The sequence below is a fragment of the Neurospora tetraspora genome, assembly GCF_033439725.1.
Source record: "Neurospora tetraspora strain CBS 560.94 chromosome Unknown B0H65scaffold_1, whole genome shotgun sequence".
Taxonomy (NCBI): Eukaryota; Fungi; Ascomycota; class Sordariomycetes; order Sordariales; family Sordariaceae; genus Neurospora; species Neurospora tetraspora.
Genome location: NW_026944383.1, coordinates 1,741,670 through 1,762,889, shown reverse-complemented (window position 1 = coordinate 1,762,889; position 21,220 = coordinate 1,741,670). Strand labels below are relative to the sequence as shown.

The 21,220-nt window shown below is 52.7% G+C and overlaps 6 protein-coding genes across 6 annotated transcripts; 2 read left to right on the top strand and 4 right to left on the bottom strand.

Moving 5' to 3' along the window:
• The first annotated feature begins 734 nt into the window (after nucleotides 1–734).
• Nucleotides 735–3,953, top strand: B0H65DRAFT_448827 (anaphase-promoting complex subunit 5-domain-containing protein). Its single transcript, XM_062825919.1, has 3 exons — nucleotides 735–1,950; nucleotides 2,006–2,099; nucleotides 2,156–3,953. The coding sequence occupies exons 1-3, from the start codon at nucleotides 1,191–1,193 to the stop codon at nucleotides 3,726–3,728; spliced, it is 2,427 nt and encodes an 808-aa protein (XP_062685915.1). The 5' UTR covers nucleotides 735–1,190; the 3' UTR covers nucleotides 3,729–3,953.
• Nucleotides 3,954–4,100: 147 nt separating this feature from the next.
• Nucleotides 4,101–5,565, bottom strand: B0H65DRAFT_448822 (cytochrome c oxidase, subunit VIa). The gene is made up of 4 exons (XM_062825918.1): nucleotides 5,106–5,565; nucleotides 4,995–5,019; nucleotides 4,533–4,700; nucleotides 4,101–4,386 (listed from the first exon to the last, which is right to left on the bottom strand). The coding sequence occupies exons 1-4, from the start codon at nucleotides 5,275–5,277 to the stop codon at nucleotides 4,341–4,343; spliced, it is 411 nt and encodes a 136-aa protein (XP_062685914.1). The 5' UTR covers nucleotides 5,278–5,565; the 3' UTR covers nucleotides 4,101–4,340.
• Nucleotides 5,566–5,616: 51 nt separating this feature from the next.
• Nucleotides 5,617–8,564, top strand: B0H65DRAFT_448818 (putative DNA lyase apn2 protein). The gene is made up of 4 exons (XM_062825917.1): nucleotides 5,617–6,071; nucleotides 6,133–6,145; nucleotides 6,201–8,011; nucleotides 8,142–8,564. Exons 1-4 carry the CDS (start codon nucleotides 6,044–6,046, stop codon nucleotides 8,255–8,257), a joined length of 1,968 nt encoding a protein of 655 aa, XP_062685913.1. The 5' UTR covers nucleotides 5,617–6,043; the 3' UTR covers nucleotides 8,258–8,564.
• Nucleotides 8,565–9,676: 1,112 nt separating this feature from the next.
• On the bottom strand, nucleotides 9,677–11,118 carry B0H65DRAFT_504592 (putative mat-a protein; the record flags this gene model as incomplete). Its single annotated transcript, XM_062827929.1, has 3 exons — nucleotides 9,677–10,569; nucleotides 10,627–10,895; nucleotides 10,949–11,118. The coding sequence occupies 3 exons, from the start codon at nucleotides 11,116–11,118 to the stop codon at nucleotides 9,677–9,679; spliced, it is 1,332 nt and encodes a 443-aa protein (XP_062685912.1).
• A 5,717-nt stretch (nucleotides 11,119–16,835) lies between these two features.
• Nucleotides 16,836–17,610, bottom strand: B0H65DRAFT_16441 (uncharacterized protein). Its single transcript, XM_062821282.1, has one exon. It carries the CDS (start codon nucleotides 17,425–17,427, stop codon nucleotides 16,990–16,992), a length of 438 nt encoding a protein of 145 aa, XP_062685911.1. The 5' UTR covers nucleotides 17,428–17,610; the 3' UTR covers nucleotides 16,836–16,989.
• On the bottom strand, nucleotides 17,611–21,190 carry B0H65DRAFT_16440 (putative cytoskeleton assembly control protein sla2). Its single transcript, XM_062821281.1, has 2 exons — nucleotides 21,033–21,190; nucleotides 17,611–20,960 (listed from the first exon to the last, which is right to left on the bottom strand). The coding sequence occupies exons 1-2, from the start codon at nucleotides 21,062–21,064 to the stop codon at nucleotides 17,795–17,797; spliced, it is 3,198 nt and encodes a 1,065-aa protein (XP_062685910.1). The 5' UTR covers nucleotides 21,065–21,190; the 3' UTR covers nucleotides 17,611–17,794.
• Nucleotides 21,191–21,220: the final 30 nt, after the last annotated feature.

Genomic DNA, 21,220 nt, shown 5'->3' with positions numbered 1-21,220 from the left:
TTGAATCGCAGCGGTTTAAGCTGCAGGAATGTTTATTGCTTTTGTGATGCCGCATTTTACACAGACATGGAGCATTTGCGGGCATCGGATACAGACAAGCTTTGGAAGTAGTCCTCGAACTCGGGACGCAATGTTCTCCACGTTCGTTAGTTAGGGCAATCAAGCAGATTGGTACTTTGGACTTGTTCAATCTCATTCTGGTCCACTTTACAATTTGTGTTCGGAGTAAATAAAATAAGGCAGTGGTGTTGTAAATGCCTTTTTTCACTGCGTCCTATCTAAGTCTTGTTGTGCGGCCGTTGACCATTCCAGGCATTGCAGGTAACCAATACCGCGAGCTTTATCCGTTTTTCTTGAATGATTACTGTGAGTGCCCACTCCATCTGTTTTTCTCCTTCTCCTTCGTTTTCTCAAAATGCAAGGTGGGTGATCTTGACCATGGAGAAGATCTCTGAACTCGGCCATGCATCTAGTCGACTACAGAACGGCACCAACGGAGTAGAATGAACTAGATGCGAAGACAATAACCCACAAACATCATTTACGAATCAAAACTGCATGAGACAAAATAAAAACAGAGACCAGAAAGTTACGAATTTCTTGTGAATTTTTACACATGTTTTGATCATGATGCTGGTTTTGACCTGTGTGGTGGTGAGAGGAAGAAGGGGGGAAGGAGGGTTAGGGTACTTTTCCCACCCCGTGCTCACCTTGACTATCTCACGCCTGACCGAAGCACACCGAGAGCTGTGAACGTGTAGTCCTTCTCGCGATTTCCATCTGATACCGGACAACAAACACGCAATACAATAAACAAACTGCTCTATCTCTTGTTATTGACAAAGGAAGGTGGGATGGAATTACATGTGCGAGGTATTCGATCTGTTTAGGTTTAGGCCATTTGTTTGCGCGATTCGAATTGAAAGCAAAATCACGTCGCTCTTTCTCCCTTCGTCAACCTCGAATCGCACGTCCTTCCTTCATCTGTCATTTGAGCCCGCGGCCCTGTACACCATTTGACCTTCACTTCGCACGATGCAAAACACACTCGATAATCGGTGATTCAACACCATTTGCTTTCACAGGCCAACTTCGTTTTTTTCGGTCTTGTCGGTTCAACCTCGATTACCCACCCATGGTGAGGCACGGCGCCCGTCGTTCTCTTCATCCACTGTCTCTCGCATTCGACCATGGCACGCTATCTCACACCAGCCAAGATTGGCCTGCTCGCTCTAATTGAGCTTTACGTCGAAGAAGCGGTACCCAACGACGCGATCATTCCAGTCCTGAGCTTCCTCACCTCCCACATCCTCGACAGCGATTTGCAAAGCACAACATCTACTGCCCCAGGCGCAGCAAACCGGTGGCAAAGAGCTGAGCGCAGCATCGGACTTGTCGTTTCCGTCAAAGATTTTGAGGACCTCTTGCTTCCCTTTCCGGCGGTAGATCGACTGCCCGGCCGTCGTCTGTGGGACAGGTTTCTGGAGAAACTGTGGGGCATCGATTCTCTCGATGCATTGCAAGAGTTCTTCTCCCGTCGGCCACTAGTGCTGGCGCGCACCAGGGAGGAGCTGCGCCGGATGGCGGAGCTTGGAGAGGAAGCACCATCCGGGATACTTTTGGCTCGTAATTCGCCCCTGGGGGCTTTCGTGAGGAAAGCGGTGTTGGAGTTCACGAGGCTACAGTTTCATCACTCGGCGGAGCTGTGGAAGGCATTCGTCAAGTACCGCCAGCCTACGGTTTCTTACTGGAGGAGACGGAATCCTCAGTGCGGGAGACTCAGTTTCGACTCAGTATTGATGGAGTGCCAACATGAATGGGGGTCGTTCACCGATGGTATCGCTGTGACGGCATACGGTGGTATGCTCATGGGTGAAGAAGATGGCGCACTACCGGTCAGCACGGATGATGTTGAGAGCCTCCTTGAGTTCCAGATTGACCAGATACAGAGTATGTTACGCCTTTGTCACTTGCAGGGAAGAAATTACCTTCTAACAACAAGCAGAGTATGGTGCCAGAGTACCCGCAGAGATCAAGGCGAAGTTCCATGCTATGCTGAGAGACAGCCACGTCGTTCCCAGTCTATCCCATTATCTCAAGTAAGCCCCCAGTATCCAAAACCCGGCAGTTTGCGACCAGCTGCTAACTTTTACAGCTTCTCGGATGCTTGGAGATCCGGTGACTATCCATCAGCGTTTGACTACCTCCACAGATACTTCGACTACACCATGCAAAACCGCGACCGTCTCTTCTATCACTACGCCCTCATGAACCTGGCAATCGTACAGTCGGATTTTGGCTGCCACAAGGAGGCAATGGCAACAATGCTCGAGACCATCTCCACCGCCCGAGAGAACAAGGACAACACTTGTCTCAACTTCTGTCTGAACTGGTTCTACCATTTTGGCCGCGCACACCCAGATCTCGTCCAAGATCTCGAGGCGAACAGCATGATCGGAAGCGGCAAGGAAGCTCTCGCCTTCCTCCGAGCGAAAGCCAAAGAAACCGGCATGCTCGTGCTCCGGAGTTCCGCCCTCCTCAGCGAAGCCAAGCTCAACATGGCCAACGGCGAAAGCATTGCCGGCGCTATGGAGCATATCGTGCGCAGTTCGCAGATCATCGTCGAAAGAAACATGAAGAGCCTCTTCGGCTCGCAACTATCCGTCACCACCTCGCTCTGGGACCGACTCGGCATCTCCTACCTCTCCAGCATGACCAGCGAAGTCTTTCTGCGCGTGCACGCCCCCAGCGCCTGCTTCGACGACGAGCTCAAGATGGTCTGCCGGCTAGCCGGCATCCTTGCCGGCAAGGGCAAGTACGACGAAGCCTTCGCCAAGCTCGAGGACGGCATCGACAAGAACTCGCTCCGCGCCGCCAAACCAAATCAGTACTGGCACCTCTACCGCGGGCTCGTCAAGCTGCGGCGCGCCCTGCATCACAACGACCTCGACACGGCCGAGACGCTGCTCGCGCAGCTGCTGCAGGTCGGCTCCGAGGAGCTCGACCCGGACGTGGTGTTCATCATCGACTCGCTGCACATCGAGGCGCTGATCCGGCGCAAGGACTTTGACGCCGCGTACGAGAAGATCGAGCGGCTGATCGCCAAGTGCCGCGACGACCACCGGGACTTGTCGCTGCGTATTCGGCTGCTGCTGGCCAAGGCGCATCTCTTTGATTGCATGGGCAGGCCGGAACGAGGATTCTCGATTACCATGCGCGCAGCCAGCCTTGCGTGGCGGGCACGGCTGCTCACGCTCCTATGGCAGGCGGTGGGCGCACTGGCCAATATTCTGAACGCGATGAGCGAGTTCCCTGCCGCGGTGCAGCTCGTGGAAGCCGTGCTGCCGCGCTCGATGGAGTCGGAGAATGCCTTCAACACGGGCATGCTGTACAGCATCCTAGCGGACGCCAGGATGGGACAGGCTGGAAAGGCTGGAAAGGCTAGGCAGGCGGCGACGACGATGGGAGAAACAACAGGAGCGGCGGCGGCGGCGGCGAGCTTGATGAACAACCAACGAACCGAACTCTTTACAAAGGCACATGAGGCGCTGGAGTGTGCGTTCAACCACTTCTCTGCAGCGGAAGATCTGGAGAAGCAGTGCGAGACGTTGGCGAAGAGGGCGACGCTGATGAAGGTGCTGGGAGATGATGCTCGAGCGGAGGAATTTGCGGCGCGGTATATGGCTTTGAGGAGGCAGAGCTCATCGGGTGATCATTCTAACTTGTGATGGACGGATAAGGCAAAGGAGGATCTTGTAAGCTGTGACGTGGTTTGGATTGAGCTCAATGAAGCTTCGTTCGGAACCCTTATGGGGCAGTTCGGTTGTAATGACTTGATGATGAATGGAAAAGATACTGTTGCTGGCCATGGAGTCAGATGTTTGATTTCATTGATAGATGCCCGAGTGTGAGCCTCTTGTTGTGTCTTTAAATCCCTAGTAGAAATGGATGGAAACTATCAAGGCTCATTGCACTTTGTCTCATGGCGTCCCCCAACAATAGCAGTAGAACAGACTGTTCTCATCCTAGACATAGGATTCCATCAAGGATGAGGTCATATGGATGTCAATGGCATGCCTTTACAGGGCTTGATCTCATAATGCAGTAAAAAGGATATATTCATTTGAGGATGGATGGACGTGATGGTGCCTCTAGCACTCTTCATGTCCTTCCCTTCCACATCTTCTATTCACAGTTCCGTTCCGCGTGCTCTAACTACATGCTAGCTGTAGTTTGCTTCTTGTCCCATCTTTCTTTGTTATACCAAAAATCCAGGGATGATGCCAGTCTAGCAAGCAAGGGCAAGCGTGGTGGTTGTGAAGCTCGCATTAACAAGCCACTTACGTGACCTTGTCGCGGTTGTGGTAGTTGACAGACTCGTTCCAGCTAAACAGGGTTGGTTTCGGGTTAGTACTTGTTGCCATAGAATGGAGCTCCATCGATGGGGCTCGGCTCGCTCAAAGCTCCTTCAAGGTTCAGAGAGGCCATGCAGGGAAGCTCGGCTGTGCGAGCTTCGGTTGGGTTGAACGTACAAGAGAGTCTTGTCACCATCGCCCCAGGGGTAGTTGCGGGTGCGGATGTTCTGGTAGGGGTACTCGGTGCGCTCCTCAAGGGGAGGGAGGTGGGACCAGTGCTCCCAATGCTCGTTGTAGAGGGTGTAGGCGTTGTAGCCGGCGAGGGCAAGAGCAGGGGGGATGCCGCTGGGAGAAAGGGTGAGTTTCGTTAGCTTATCGTGTTCCCGTTCCCCTTTTCTGTCCCTCACGCCATCAAGCATTCCGTAGGTGTTGACTGTTGATCCCCCTTCGTGCTTCTCGGCGGTGCGCGTCGGCTATGACGTTGTTGTCATGCGTTCGTAGTTGAAGTCGAGCTTCCGTTGGAGCTCGGTGGAGCTTCGTTGGAGCTAGTTGGAGCTCCAGCTCCTTCAGAGCTCGGGGGATCCATCCGGGAAAAACCACGCAACGGGGATTTGGGGGGAGGAGAGGGAATGCGCATACTAGAGGGAGATCTTGCGCCAGAGCTCTGTATGGTGACTCCCGGTTAGCATTCCCGTCCATCGATATTCGTGTTTGGCAATTGACAAGGGCGGGTGGTGGGTTAGGGCGCACCCATGGTCTCAGCGGCGTGCTTCTTGACGTTCTCACGCTCGCGGACGAAGGCGTTCTTGCCGGAGTCGGTAGCAGGGGTGCTGGCGAAGCGGCGCTGGACGGTCTGGCGGACCGCGGGGGCGCGGAGGTTGGCGGCGAGGCGCGCGAAGAACATCTGGCGTTGGGCGAACATGGTGTCCGTATTCGTTGTGGTCGATTACAGGTGGTGTTGGAGGAGTGGTAACGAGGTGGATGCGGAATCAGCAGCAAAGGTTGTAGCAACGGGCCCCACTTTTTCCCTCCTGCGCTTGGCGGCTTCTCGTGACTCCGGGTGCGAAGCTCTGAGGTCAGAGACCGATCAGCTCATTGCTCGGCTCGACCTCGGGTGGGTGGGCTGCGGCTGTCCATGAGGTGTGGCTGGAGTGCAAAGGCGGTCAGGCTCAAGCCACACTGTTAGCTGCACGTTCCCCGTTGAAAGCTTGCGCCAACGGTCGGAATGACGAAAGCTGTCTTGGCAGTGAGCAGCTGCCTGTCAGGTGACTTCGTGTGCTCCAAAGGGTGGACCGCCGCATTCAACGGCGCAATTGGAACGCACGAGCCAGTCGTTCGCTTGTGGACGCGGCAAACGACAGACGACAAACGACCAGTTCGCGGCGTCCATATCGAGTTGTGGCAAACTCCAAGAGACTCGAGATATCGGTGCATGTAGCGACGTGAGGGAAACATAATTGTTCCCGGTAAAAGTCTTGTTGGTTCCATTCTGGTCAAGATCCCGAGACCTGAACAATTGCTCATGCAAAGCCAAAAACTGAGACGACAGCCCATGTCCCTCCTCTGCATCTCGTGTGGCCTCTGCAATTTCCAGCACCGCATCCGGCGACCAAAGTGACTCTATTGTACCCCTAACCCTGGTTGTATGAGGACAGCTCCCTTGAGCATCACCGAACGAAGATCTGAAAATGGGGTTACGGATCACGACGTGGAATGGTGAGATCCTTTCGCGTGTTTTTGCTGCTTCTTGCCTTGTCTAACGCAAACAAACGTGTAGTGAATGGTATCAGGTCAGTCCCAACACGACAAGTTGCCATTATGAACCAGCTCTGACCCCATTCCAAGAAATCCATTCAGTTACCAGCCATGGCGGGAGAATCGCACGTTTCAGGCCATGTTCGACACCTTGGAAGCCGATATTGTGGTCATGCAGGAGACCAAGATTCAGCGGAAAGACTTGAGAGACGACATGGTCCTCGTCCCTGGCTGGGATGTGTATTTCAGCTTACCCAAGTACAAGAAGGGTTACTCGGGAGTTGCAATCTACGCTCGTTCCTCGAAATGCTGCCCGATACGCGCCGAAGAAGGCATTACTGGCGTCCTGTGCCCACCGAACTCGTCCACAAAGTTTCGCGACCTGCCCGCCGATCAGCAGATTGGCGGTTATCCCACTCCCGGCCAGCTCTCCAGCGACATAGATGAAGCTCAACTCGACTCCGAAGGAAGATGTGTCATCTTAGAGTTCCCTGCCTTTGTTCTTATCGGTGTATACAGCCCGGCTACGCGAGATGAGACCAGGACCGAGTTCCGTCAGGCCTTCATCGACGCCATGGACGCCAGAGTTCGTAACCTTGTCTCCATGGGGAAGGGGGTATTCCTTTGCGGCGACCTCAACATCATCCGAAACGAAATGGATACCGCCGGCCTACCAGAACGGTTGAAAAAGGAGGCTATGACACTCGACGACTTCATCTCGACCCCTTCACGCCGCTTCTTGAACCAAATCGTCTTCGGTGGCCGAGTGATCGGTGAGCCAGACGAGGGGCGAGAGAAGCCCGTTCTTTGGGATCTCTGCAGAGAGTTCCATCCAAGGCGACCGGGCATGTACACCTGCTGGGAAACAAGGAAGAACGCAAGGCCCGGAAACTTTGGTAGCCGGATCGACTACGTCCTCTGTTCCTCCGGAATCAAAGACTGGTTTATCGACGCCAACATTCAGGAAGGCCTCTTGGGATCTGATCACTGCCCGGTCTATGCCACCATTGGCGATACTGTCAGCAAAGATGGTACCACCATTCCCATCACAGACATAGTGAATCCGGAGGGCATGTTCAAGGACGGTCAACGCCAGCGTGAATGGTCCCAAAAGGACTGTCTGCCTACCTCGGCGAAGCTCATTCCAGAGTTTGACCGACGGCAGAGCATCAAGGACATGTTCTTCAAGAGGAAAACCCCGTCCACCACACCCAAGTCAGCCACCCCGGCTGCCGACAGCCAAGACACTTCTGATCCTACCAATACATCTTCCACCACAGCGCATGCCAGTGCTGCACTACAGGAGGCCGCGAGCTCCGCACCATCGCCGAAGCAGTCGTTATCTCAGTCAACTACAACAGAGCCAGCATTGTCGCAAACATCCCCCGGCCCAAAGAGACGAGCTGAACAACCGGCATCATCCATTAGGCCACAGAAGAAAGTCAAGGCGGCCCTCTCCAAGCAGCCATCCTCGAAAACCGGGCCAGGCCCATCGCAAAGTACGCTCATGGGCTTCTTCAAGCCGAAGACTCCAACTCCAACTCTCAACCCAGAGGAACGACCTTCCCCTATAAACGGAAACAATCACTCTCCCGCAACGATAGCCGAAACAACAACGCGAAACGAGCCATCTCCAGCGAAAGGAAGCCAACCAAAGCGATCCTTCGAAGCCGACGATATAGAAGAATGGGACGAAGACGCCGTCGAATCCAAGACCAGCCCGGCCAAACACAAAGCAACCGACACCGCCATGGAGGACGAAGGCAAAAGAAAAACGGTCTTCGACCCCATCCAGAACAAAGAGTCTTGGTCGAAGCTGCTTGGCAAGAGGGTCGTTCCCAAGTGTGAGCACGGCGACGATTGCCAGAGCTTGGTGACCAAGAAGCCGGGGATCAACTGCGGTATGTGATGTTCTTGTTTTCCTCCTCTTGTCTTCTTTCGATTGCCCTCCTTCCTTCCTTCCTTCCCTCCCTCCCTTGAACCAGTCTGACGACCTCAAGCTAACACTCCTTGATTCTCGTCTCATTACAGGCCGATCCTTCTACATGTGCGCTCGACCCCTCGGACCGTCCGGCGACAAGGAAACGGGCACGGAGTTTCGATGCAAGACGTTCATATGGAGCAGTGACTGGAGTGGGCGGCAGTAGGCGGTCTCAGGTCGTATTGGATAACATTGCAATGGGAGGACGATCTTGAGCGAGACGCTCTCGTCAGCGGAGGCGGGGCGATTCTTCTTCCAGCCCGAGGGGACGGAAGAGAGGCTGCTCTTGATATGGGCAGAGGCGCCCGCGGCAAGGAGGAGGACGGATTGGTTGAGGGCTGGAGATTGAGGCGTTGCAGATAATGACAATGAGAGATACTCCTAAGATCCAATCTTCCTATCCTGCAGGTGGTTGAATGCGGTTGTATGTCTCCTGATAGCACACATGCGAATTGTCCCGAAGCCCATGTCCGTTTACTATTCCGCAGCTTCTCCGCCTCCTCGTGATTTGTATTTAGGGAATGAGCCGCTGCCCTCTACTGGTGATACTCTCGGGCTGGCATGTTTGACGTATCGCTCCGTCCCTCTCACAGCACGAAGCGGGAGACAGACAAAGCAGCAAGGCCAACCGACGGAAAGACGGGACAGCTTGAAGCACAGCGGACACAAGCAAGCAAAGCAGACTTTGTCAAGCGAATGAATGTCACAAGGACATACGGACGAAGAGGTTGGGTTTTTTTAATAATGCTTATTTTTTTTTGTGATCTACCTGTGCTACCTAGACGAGCGAAATAAGCCCCGAATCCCCGGAGACTTTGATGAAAGAACCATGATGCGCCAGCCACCCCGCGCTCCTATATGCTAGCAACAAAGGAAAAGAAACCATAAAATGAGACCAGAAACCGACCCCCTTGGATATCATTGACCTTGCGCCATGCCATGCAAAAACAAACCAGACCTGTCCCTCCCTGATGTGAAAAAGACCAAAGCCAACCCATTATGCCCTCCGCCATGTGACTTGTGTGGTACCTTGAGATACCTTTTACCGAACCGAACCGAAATGCAAATGAGATGTGCACCATGCTGCTTCCTCCTGAAAAAAGACTGTTGACTGTTAAGCCCCTTCTGACCGACCCAGTGCATATGTCGCACCCCCCGTTTTCTGCTAAGATCCCTTTACCGTGAACGGTGAGATGACGAAGAAGAAACAGACGCCAAAAGTATGGATGAGTTAGTGCCGATGAGACCAGTGCGGACTGTCGAGAAAGATGTGTGCTTGCTGTGACTCTGACAAAGAACAAATAAGGAAATGCGAACCATGAGAAAAAAGAAACCGAGACCGTTGTTGCTTGCTGTATCCATGCCGGCGTCAAAGTCTTGTCGTCGTATGCAAAAGTCTGAGAGCCAAACCCAAGAAGGACGAGGCAGGTGACTTTGCGGTGATGTCAAAACTGAGATCCAGCTGCTGATTGAAATGGCTGATGGAATAGACGGATCGAGACTGATGATGCTGCTGAACCGCACTGATAGAATGTGTCGGAAAAAACAGAAACTGGTCCCTTGTGACAGCAACGCAACGCCTACCTCAGTCCTCGGTATCCATGTTTTCACTGGACAGCGGGGGCCAGTTGATGAGGTGATACCCCTGGTGACCGGGTGTAACAACGTGAACCGAATTTCCAGTGGCGGAAGGCGTGACGGTGGCGTTGTCGGGAATGGTGTGGACGTGAGGAAGAACGGTCGCATTAGTGTTCACAGTGGGAATGAGGGCTGGGTTGATGGTATTGTCAGCCATAACCTGAGTGACGGCAGGCGCAGCGGTGGTAGCGGAGGTGGCGTTAGCGGCAGCAGCCTGATTGGCCTCCTGGACCTGGGCAATCATGTCCTGAACGTTGTGAATAACTGCCTCCATGCCGTCGGGGTGAACGAAACCCAGGTGTGGGTGGGGATTGGGGGGAGGGGCATTGAAGGGAGGGGTTTGGTTGACGGTGACCCAGAGGTGATCATTCACAGGGAAATAAGCGCCGGCCAAGGGGTCCATGGGGTCGTTGAAGTTGAAAGCCTGTGCCGCGGCATCGTCGTCCTCAGCGGGGGGGGTTGGATCAACCGTATAGCGAGGCATCCATGTGTCGACAACGGCGGCGCGAAGTTTTCTAGATCCTGCGACGGGACGGCAGACAATTCTGCAGCCATCATCCATTTCCTCAACACGAACGACTCCGTGGAAATGAGTCCGAATTAGCGCAGCATCCTCGCCGTTGACGGTGCCCCAAAGAAGGTTGCCATGAGCGTCATAGTTGAGGAGCTTGATCTTGAGATACGGCGAGACGCGCCTGCGAATGTCTTGAGGCCGACGTGGAGCGTAGCGATAGTCGGGATGCTCCAGCAACAGTCTGGTCTTGATCTCATTGGCCATGTTGAAATATTTCTCGCGAATGTGCGGCTGCTCATCACGCCACATGTTGCCGACGATGACCGCTAAGTGAGGTTAGTCTCAGGGTCAAACGTTATAGGTCATGGTGACAAGAAACTTACAAATCTCGTTGTTGTGGAGTCCGGGGTTCCGCTCGCGGATCTCACGATGATGGTCCTTTCGGTACAAGATGTAGGCGTTGGGAGGGCGAGGAATCTTGACCTTCTTCTGCTGCTCCTTGGGTGCCGAAGCATGGATGCCCTTGGGATCCCAGAAAAGGTTGCCGTCGACGACGACACCATCGGGCTTGAACAGCTTGGCGGGGCCAAGAAGCATGATTCCCAGTGACTCGGGATCGCGAGCAAACATGCCCTCTTCACCAGTCGCTTTCCTGGTGCAAATGGTCAGTACAAGGTAAGGTGAGAAATGGGTGAGGACACTTACTTGAAGCTGGCGATGATGCCAGACTGAGTGACAGGGTCGGTGTTAAGGAAGTCGCTCAGAGGAATGGCAATGACTTTGCGGTCGTTCCAGTGTCCGAGTTGGTTCGAGATGCGCGACCAAGCCAAGGTGGTCGTGACGTCCGGAGCGGGGTGCGTCAAGTTGCCGTCCATTGTGTCGATTGATTGTTCGTTGACGATGCAGAAGGCTGATGCTTGAGATTGTCAAAGACTTGGGCGATTGATTGTGGGAGGGAGAAATGAGTTGATGGCGAAGATTGGTCGTGATTGTCGACTATTGTTGCGAAGTTGACGGAGGAATGTAAGGAGTGGGAAGAAGGAAGAATTGGAAGGGAGGGAGATTATAAGGAGGGGCAACGACGTCGGGATTTTTGGGTGGAACCGCTTTGTCTATTGACGGCTATTGACACGGCCCTGAATAGCATTCACTGGCCGGTGAATGGCTCGGGGGATTCGATGCAAGCCCAATCATTGGCTGGAGTGGTTCTCTTTTGGCAAACTGGTTTTCATCCCAAGTCACCGGTAAGGTCCAGCCCCTCCTGTTTTGGGCCTGAATAACTTTCTCTATTCAGAGTTTGGGAGAGCAACGGCTGGGAGTGGGGCAGGAGACGCTTTGTGGCGTGGTTCTCCTTCACTGGATCCAAGAAGTAGAGTGACTTGGCAGCATCTTGTAAATCGAAGTGAAGGTAAGTTTACCAAATCTGTCAGATGGCGATCACTTCGTGAGTCGTGGTCATGATGGTTTTGGCGGTTCAGACCCTTACGACGGTCCTCGGCAGCCCGCACGGCGAGCGATGATCAAGCAGATATCAGGCGAGAAATGTCTGGATTTTGTTGCACACCGTCCCATATCAGAGATCCCATCGTGCTGGCCAGAATGGCGATGACTGCACATGCTGTAACGCTGGAAGCTCAATTGTACAAGGGCAGATTGCGGACAAACATGGCTCGAAGCATAATCACTTTTGAGGGATCTTGGCTCAATTGGGCTTGCCTGTTTGGTTACGTCGTTGAGCTTTACAGACACACAAGCTAAGAGTGTCTCGAGAAGGTAATCCCAGTTTGTAGACGGAACCTAGAAGAGAGCAGAGCGAAGATGAATACCAAGATGATGGTCTCGGCTCCAACTCAATATCGATCATTCCAAGATTAAGTCAGGACACTGGCGCAGGTGGTCTCTATGGACACATTGATTAGAATATTCTTAAAACTTTTTGAGAAATGAGAATACTTCGTAGGGGTGTGACAGGGGTTTGAAATTCGAAACTGGTCATCTGAGATATTCTCACCCCACGACATTCAACATGGTTGAATTGGGCAAGGGGAGGCATGGAAAGCAGAACTGGTTCCTCAACACCATTCCAGGGGTTTGATCCGGCTCAGTATGGTAGAAACACTACACCACTTGGAATCTGGGCGACAGAACCCTGTTCTGTATGAGGCTTCAGGCCTCGCAAGACACTCTCTTTCTTTCTTGATGGTCCATTTACTAGCCCATCATAGAGCATAGATTGCTGACTCACCGAATACGCCAATGGACATCAATAAAGCATTTATCCGAGTTGGTGTCCTGATAGATCGCCACAGACTTCTCCCGTGCACACGCTACTGTGATCTCTTTATGGATCAGCGCCCGTCGAAGTATTTCAACAAAGCAAGCTATGTGCTAGCGAACATCATCCTTCAAAGAAGACTGATGAGGCGTCAGGAAGTATACCACGGGACCGACCGCGCTGAACCGGATTGCGAAGGAAGTGACAGGTCTGGACCACGGACCGCGAACGATAATAACTGTAGCACACGAGGAGAAACACAGAGTAACAAGTTGCAGAGAAATCCGTCGTTAATGAGCGGGAGTTAACATCGAGGTATACAAGTAAGAAGAGAATGCCGCTTCAAGTGTACGCAGCAATTTGACATGTCGTTGAGATAAAGAAACAGGCCCGCCGCTGACGCCAACGCTTATGCATGCAACCTCGCTGCGCTGAATGCTTCAGCCGCAAAATTGGGGCAATGCGGGAGCTGTGGCCCCCATCAGTGCTGCATGGCGGGCCTTGCAGGGTTGTTCGCTGCTTTTTTCCTGGTGAGGGTCCGCTGGTGCTGTTCCTCAGGTAGCACTGCTAGGTATTGAGGTTCCATGAAGCATCTCCGCAAGCAGACGGGAGCACGGACAGCACAGTGTCTTTCCGCTGGAGAGTGAATGGGACCACTTCAACCGGCGGGACCGGAATGCACCAATGTGGACTCTCGCGAGTTGCAACCGTTTAGAACTTCGTCTCGACCATTCAGGGTTGTCAAAAGGCTTCTGGGCAAATTCTCCCCGGTGTTGCTGCAAGTACCTGGAGTAACCTTCTCATCAGATACCTCTAAGGCCAGGTAACCCATTAGTACCGAACTGAGGAGTTTCTATCCGCCTACTAATCTTCCATCCAACACTACATCATCAACTACGAGCTACCTAAGGGAAGTAATGGTAAGTAGCGAAGTACACAGTATAGCGTGCGAAATCACTTATGAGCTACCGGCAAGACCCACTTGTAGTTTCGACAATTTGAAGCGCAGCGGCGGGGTGTGCTGGCACCGATGGAAGTGGAAGAGTGGAGCTAGCGGTACAGCTCGGATGTACCAAGTACACACACTCCAGGCAAAACTCGTATCTGTCGCGAAACCCATGACGAGTTGTTACAAGGTAGCTTCACTTCCGCAATTGACAGCATGGAATACAATGGAAGTAGAGGACCCTATTGCAATGCGGTATCAGAGACAGGAGTATAGCTACTAATGCAATCACGGACAACTCGGTCTGCTGCTTAAAGGGTCACGGAAATGCTGTCTTCGCTCCATTTCTGCTGCTTGGCATTCTAAAACAGGTTGATATTCTGCCCATGAATGAATTGAGGAATTGACCACAAAGTGGGAGCACAGTCCAAGCGGGGCCCGGGGTTAGAGCCCCGCACACTTTGATTGGACAATTCTTGTCTCGTCCTTTAATCCCGGCCTGTTGAAGACTTGAAGTCCCTTGCGTGCCGCTCTCCAGATGTATATTTCGCCATAGTACGCAGTACCCTCGTACCGTAGAAACTCGAGAAATTGGGACTCGGGAATGTGCCGATTCTGCCAGAGATAAGCACACAAAGCAACTGGACGCACTGGAGAGTACGTTAGGGCTTGGGTTCATTGATAAGATACCGCAGTCTGCAACATGGATTCTACCTAAAGCTGGCAGGTTGCATATATTCCCGAGTCCCAATTTTGGAGTTTATACGGTACACTGCGGGGTGCTACTTTGTCGGCGGTGCCGACCTTCCATTCTTCCACTTCGTCCACAATCAAGCCCACGACAACAAGATTCTGCAACATTCACCCTTCGCTTTGTCACAAAGACAAGGCCGGTTAATTATGTACGCAGTATTTCACCTTCGTACCTCGCATACCGAATTCTCACGCTTTGTCGGTGCCGTTCTTTCGGGCGTTCGGTTGATCGGGTGTTTGTACGGTTCCGTCGCAGACTCCCGAAACCCTGCCCCTGGCGCAGATAACCTTCGCACCCCAGCTGCCCGCCTTGCCGTTTTACTGTGTACTATTGAAAACCAAGTGAGCAGAATCGAGGGTGCAAGGGGTCCGTGCAAGGTCAGTGAGGGTTCTCGACAGCCTCGTGCAGTATATTACCAGCATACAACTTCTTGGATCTCCGATGCTGCTCTCTTCCAATCTCACCACAGCACTCTAGCCCAAACCTCGTCAAGCCGCTTCTTGCTTAAACATGGTACTTGCAATACGAACCTCTCTTGTGGTGTCTTCGAACATACACCAGTGGCGGACCGGGTGCTGAGCGGCTTGCTTTTCCGGAAATTCCATGTCATTTCTGGCAACAAGTCTGACAGAAAAGAAACTCCACCAGCTTTTAGATTCGCATCTCACCCAGTATGAAGTTGACGAAGGATAGCAGTAGGTCAGCAATTGGTTGCCACCAGTCAATCAAACTTATCGCCCTGACTGCAGGAAAAGCTTTCCGTCACAATCGCTTCACAGCAAGCTTACACATTATGAGAAGTGACACCTCACAAAGTAGTCCCTAAATTATTTAGCGTGCCTTACAGATCCCCCCTTGATTCTCATTTTAACCTCTCCCTTGCGCTTTGATTGTCTGTTTGCTGCTCTGTTTGATAATATGGCGTCGAAGCGTATTTTTCTCAAATGTCGGCTGACCTAGAAACACGTTGTTGCCGCCTGTTTTCGTGACACGTTAACCCTGCCATCACACAACATGGGAACAGGGATCTGTCTTTTAACATGATTAACGCTTGTCTTGCTCATTTCAAGACAATCACAAACACCTGAATCTGGCATGTTGGAGAAGCTTTGGATGGGGCCCGTGTAAGTCTTTCTCGATCACTTGTAGACAGCGGTAAAGTCATGAAGCAAAGCTCACCGTCAGATGGATGTCCACATTTTCTTTTTGTCCTCGGGTATAACCAGATCAGACTGACTGATGCCTCCATAACTCTTAGCCAAAATTTTTTGATGTCGTTGGGGGAATCCCTTCATTTAGCCTTCCGCTGTGGACCTAAACGGGAGCTAGGTTGCTCCGTTCCCGACTTCGTCACTTCTGGAATATGTAATTTGCGTGGAATAAAATTCGGCAGTAGTTATCTGAGGAAAGAGAGGTAAAGAGAGAGCAGGGGGCTGGGCACGTCAACTTAACAGATCCTTCAAATCCTCCAGCTCAGAGCAGCGCCTGTTTACTGTGGTCGGCAGCTTATTTTCCTTTTGTTCTTCCTTCCTTCTCTTGTCGTCTTGTAATTGCTTTACAGGCAAATTTTATCACATGGCTTCAAAAGAAACCGAAAAAAGAGTGAAAAGGAAGGAGAACAAACAGGCATTCTGGTTCGCGACAAATCTTGGAACTTTCCATTTGCTCATTCGCTTTGTCGTACAGTTTCTCCGTGGCCCACAGAAGGATGGGATCTATGTACGTATGTTCTGGCAACCGAGCCAATCAATCAGATATACAAACGTCGTACAGTAAATTTATTGGTTATATGCGAGAAGGGTCCTTAGTATTGTGGTCCTTGAAGCATGATAACAGTGGGATGAATTGTTCATACATGTGCGGGCTCTTTGCCTTAATATTGTGCAAGCGGGTCTTGAGGAGGTGATCCAGAATGAACACTATACACTATGTTCCAGGCGTATGTCCATCTGGTAAGTGTTCATAGAGGAGGTACATTCCCACTCAATGCATCGACGGGGTCACCGAGTTCCACCCTCCCTGAGTCACCGCTTTCCCATCGAAATTTGCGCAGGAAAAGTTCTGGATAGACTGATATACAGTTCAACACAGAGACTCCGTAAACTTCCCACCCCTCCTTTAACACCACCTACTCTCGCTTGACGCGCCCTCGTCTACCATCCTACAAACCACGACCCTCAAAACCGAACCCCAAGGCAACGGCGAACACGATCCCCATGAGAACCCCCCGACATCTCCAACAGCATCACAACCAGTGGCGGTCCAGGCAAACGAGGCGAAGGACGGGGGTAGGATCTGGGATTTGGGACTTCGATTCATCGAAGAAAGAAACAAGAGGAAAGAGAAAAAGAAACCTTGGCTGAGAAGGCAAGAATGTTCTGTTCTTGGACATCATACCCTTCCGTCCGCAGCAATCACCACCCAACCCTCGGAACCTGGCATTGGTACTTATCCATCGATCCATCCACCATCTATCTATCCAAGCGGTCGGCTAGTACGCCAACGACGACTCCGAAGCTGCACCGGGATAACTGAAGATAAACGCCAACCGACCGGGGGGGAGGGGGAAGCGGGAAAGACTGGCGGCCGTGCTTCGGTACGGCCTGCGAGGATGAGAAGGAGGAAAAGCAAATCAAGATGGGAGGGAGGGGGGATGAAGGGAGAAGCAGGGACGACACTTTCAGGCAGACGCGAGGAAAAAGAAGGGATGGGGACCAGCAACTGGACCGGGCGAAACGACGGAAACGATCTCGAATAAAACCTTTCAAGCTTCACGAACGCAAATGACCACCGAGGACGATCTGACGAGCGAGACAGCGACGGAAAAGCGAAACGGAAGGAGAGATATGGACGACATACAACAAGGTGCGCAAACTAAACAGCTGAGGGCTCGAAACGTTGACTGGGAAGGGGAACAGAAGAGGAGGAGGAACACGGGGCGATACACAGCAGCGCGAAACTCGATCGTCTATCCACTCTCGACACATATGGGGAACTCTCTCGGTGACCGATCGACCGATTGACCAAACGAGCGGCGAGCAGCGACCAGCGAACGGGAAAGTCGAAACCACAGAAAACGAACATTTCACACGAGAAGTAAAGCAACGGAAACCGACATGATGACAGCGGGGGTGGCGTTTTGCCCATGTTGTGCAAAAAAAAAAAAGCCACCCGAAGAGCGAGCGGAACAAATCCAAGCCCCAGGCCATCCCATTCAGTTTACGACTCAGCGGACCAAAAAGAACAAGGTAAGTGAATTAAGTTTAACACTAACACCTGATGACATCTCCAAAAAGGAATCCGAACTAGGTACAGAGGGGGTACATAGCACATTGCTAAGATATAAAGACGTCTGGTGAATATTTTGGAAGACATTGCGGGACGAGAACAAAATGAGGAAGAGGATCTGGTCGGGTGTATGTGCCCACGCCGCGCACTGAAGCGTGAAGCCAGCGAGAGGAACGAAGCCACCGGGTATACCCTAGCACCACCATGTGTTGCGGGCCGATTAATCCTCGTCCTCGTCCTGTTGATACGAGATCTTGCGCATTTCGCCGAGTCTGCTGCGAGCAGCATTCAATGCGTTTTCGAGTTGCAAAATTTCGACCTGTGTGTGGCAGAGAAGGACATAGTCAGCAAGGAATCTACGAAAGGCAAGGGATGCCGGAAACAGAAAACGAAGGAAGTCGGGAAGAAAATACGTACCTGTTGCTCCATCTCGCGCACCTTGAACTCGTGCGACCCAAGCTTGCTGTAGTCCACTTGCTCCTCCTCGGCATTGCGGTCCTTGATCATGCTCTGGACCTGTCTGACGAGCGCACGGCAGGCGGCACCGACAGCCTTGCTGGCTTGCTCCAGGTTCTCCTGGTTCTTGCTCATGAAGCCGGCCTTCACACGGCTGGCAGCCACAAGCTGGGCGGTGGAGGCCGCAACATTATTAGATGCAACGATGAGCTGCTCGGGGCTGTTGCGGTTGGAAAGAACACCGTCGGCAGTCTCGATGAGAGTGCTGGTAGAGTCGGCAACAGCCTTGGCGGCGGAAATGAGACCCTCGGTCCATCTGTTGTTCTTCTTGTAGAAGGCGGTACGCGAAGACGAGCCACGGCCAGCCTGTACAATCTCCTGCTGTGTAGCGGTGGCGGCCTTGATGAGCTGCGCAATAGCGGTAGTAATGGCCATGGCGGCATCAAGGATCGAGTCGTGGACCTTGAGTTCGTAGGTAGTATAGCCATCGCGAGGCTTGTTCTTGAGCTTCTGCAAACGGGCAACGGCAGCAGCAATGGCATCGGCCGCCTTGCTGAGTTCTTGATCGACGATGTCTCCAAGGTCACCCTTGTTAGCGAGCTGACCGAAGCCAGGGGCGAAGGTCTCGACAAGCTTGTTCAGCTTTTGCAGGTTGATCTGGACATCGTTGTTGCTGTTGATGACAACATCTGTCTTCTGAAGGGGATCCATGCCCTCAAGGCGGAAGCTCAACAGACCGCGGAAGAACTTGACTGTCGAATGGGCAGATGAACGAGCACCGTTGATCAAGGAGTCACTCTTCTTCTCGTCAGTAGCGAGGCGAACGAGACCCTTGGTGTTGCTGCACACATCCGCGATGGCGCCAGCGAAAACGTTGGCGTTCTTGATGAGCTCCGCCGGGCTGCTGCTGGGACCGTCGGCAATGAAAACGTTGAAAGCGGTAGCAAACTCCGTGGCACTGGCAGACGCCTTTTCAATTTGCGAGAGAACATAGGAAGGCGAGGCATTCTGGTTTCCGGCTTGCATGGTGGAGTCGAGCTCATACATGGCATCATCGACACGCTGAACGCTCGCTTGAAGCACAGAGTCGATGATCTCGTTGACCTTCTCCAGCTGTGAGAGGATCAACGCGTCGAGCTGACCGTCGAGGGCTGAATCGGAGACACCCTGATTGTTCCTGAGCTCATTGAGCTCGATCAATGTCTGGTCCATGCCAGCCTTGTAAACCTCGAGCTCCTCCTCCTTCTCGCGAAGCAACGCTTCAAGATCTGAGCTGCCGTCCCGTAGCTTGGCTTGCGCTTCTTCGAGTGCTCGTGACTTGATACGCAAAGCTTCCTCCAGATCGGCCATCTCGCGGTTGTACTTGGAGAGCATCGTAGAAAGCTCGTTGCCCTTGCTCCGCTCGAGATTATCGGCGCGGTCCAAGGCCATCCGTAACTCCCTCTTGAGCTTCTCAACCTCGTCCTTGTTCGAGCCTGTTAGCCTGTCCTTTTCGTGAAGGGCCCGATCGCGCTCCCGAATCATGTCTGCCAGCTCCAAGTTCTTGGTCTTGATCTCACGCTCAAGCTTCTCCCGCTTCTCAATCGCTTCCTGAGCGGAAGCCGCCTTGAGCTGCACCGTCTTGAACTTTTGGAGGAGATCGAGATGCTCGTGACGAAGCTGGGAGTAGAGCTTTGCAAGCGCTTCATACTTTGTCCTCCAAGTGTTGAGTTGTTCTTGTAGAGCACGAATCTGGTCATCCCTGCTGTTTATTTGCTGGCCGTAGTTACCCTGGATCTGTGACAACTCGCTTTCCAAAGCCTTGACCCTTTGGTCGTACTGCTGAAGCATCAGCTGATCACGCTCGTACTGGGCTCGGGCATTCAGATTCTCCTGTTCAAGCTCAGCAAGCCGACCTTGAACCTGCCATTGTGACTGCTGGGCCATCAAGGCCTCTTGCTCCCTTTGCTGTTGCTCCATCAACCGACGTTGTTGTTCTTCGAAATCGCGTTGTGCTTGTAGTTGCGCTTGCTGCTGTGCTAGCAACGCCTGCTGCTGCTGTGCTTCCAAAACCCGTTGCTGCTCCTCGTATTCCCGGTTCTGCCTGTCAAGTTCATTCTTCCAGAACTCGGCCATGTCATCGGGCTCTTCGGATTTTGGTGCTGGGGGCGGAGGCGTCGGGCGCCTTTCGATTTCGTGCTTTGGCCGAGCAGGCAAAGCAGGGGCGTTCCCGTCCTCAGCCAGGAGGTTGGGTGGATCCTGGGGAAGCTTGGGGATCGTAATCAGACTGGTGAGGTAGCGAAGGTTTGAGCACTCGTAGTAAAACTTGACTAGTCGGTAATGCTGGGCATCATATTTTCCGCGCAACGGCTCTAACGCATCGACGTCGCCAGTGGAGGAGTGCATGGCGCGTAGCATGCTTGTGATGAACTTGTAGATGCCATAGCTTTCGGTGACCAGAGGGACCAGGGCTGATATCCTGCACTCGTTGTTGCCGACGTTCCGGAAGTGAGAGAAGATGAGCTTCTGGAACTGGTCAATCTTATCCTGAAGGGTCATGAGGTCGGTGATGGTTTCGTAACCCTCGTTCGGATCGTTGATGGCCTTGAGACTGATGTATTCCTCATATTCGAATGTGCCGTTGAACTCGGGGTGTTGCTGATGGAACGAAAGCTTCGCAAGGAGGTAGTAAACGTATTCCTTGATCAAGGGCCCATATCCACGCATGCCTTCGCCGCCCATGCCGCGGTTCAGGCTGTCAATCCAACCACGGTTTGCCATGGCCTCTCTCAGCGTCGCCGGGTGGCCCTCCTGGAGGACCTTGTGAATGGTGATGAGGGCCTTGAAGGTCTGGACCTCGTCGGCCATGATGGGCTGGACCTTCATGCCTGCCCAGAAGGACTGGGAGGACTTGTGGTCCCACGTATATACGATACAACTTCGAACATGTTTGCGTTTCGGGGCTGTCTCTTCGGCGCTGGTGGCCTTTTTGATGTTGATGGCCAGTTCGGCTTCGGATCTGTGCAGCGGCAGCATCGGTCAGTATACATGCGCATGAGCCATTCGGGAGGTATGACTTGGACGGACGCACTTGGTATGATCGAGACTTCGTATGGTCGCCATGTTGGGCAGTCAAAGGGTGATTATATTAGGTGTAGATGCAGTTGGCAGTTGGCGAGTTATTATGGATGCGACAACGACCCGTCCTGGTTGAGCGTTGGGCGCACGGCTTTGCAGGTGTTTCAATTAAAGAACGAGAAGTAGTCCAAGCTAAACAAT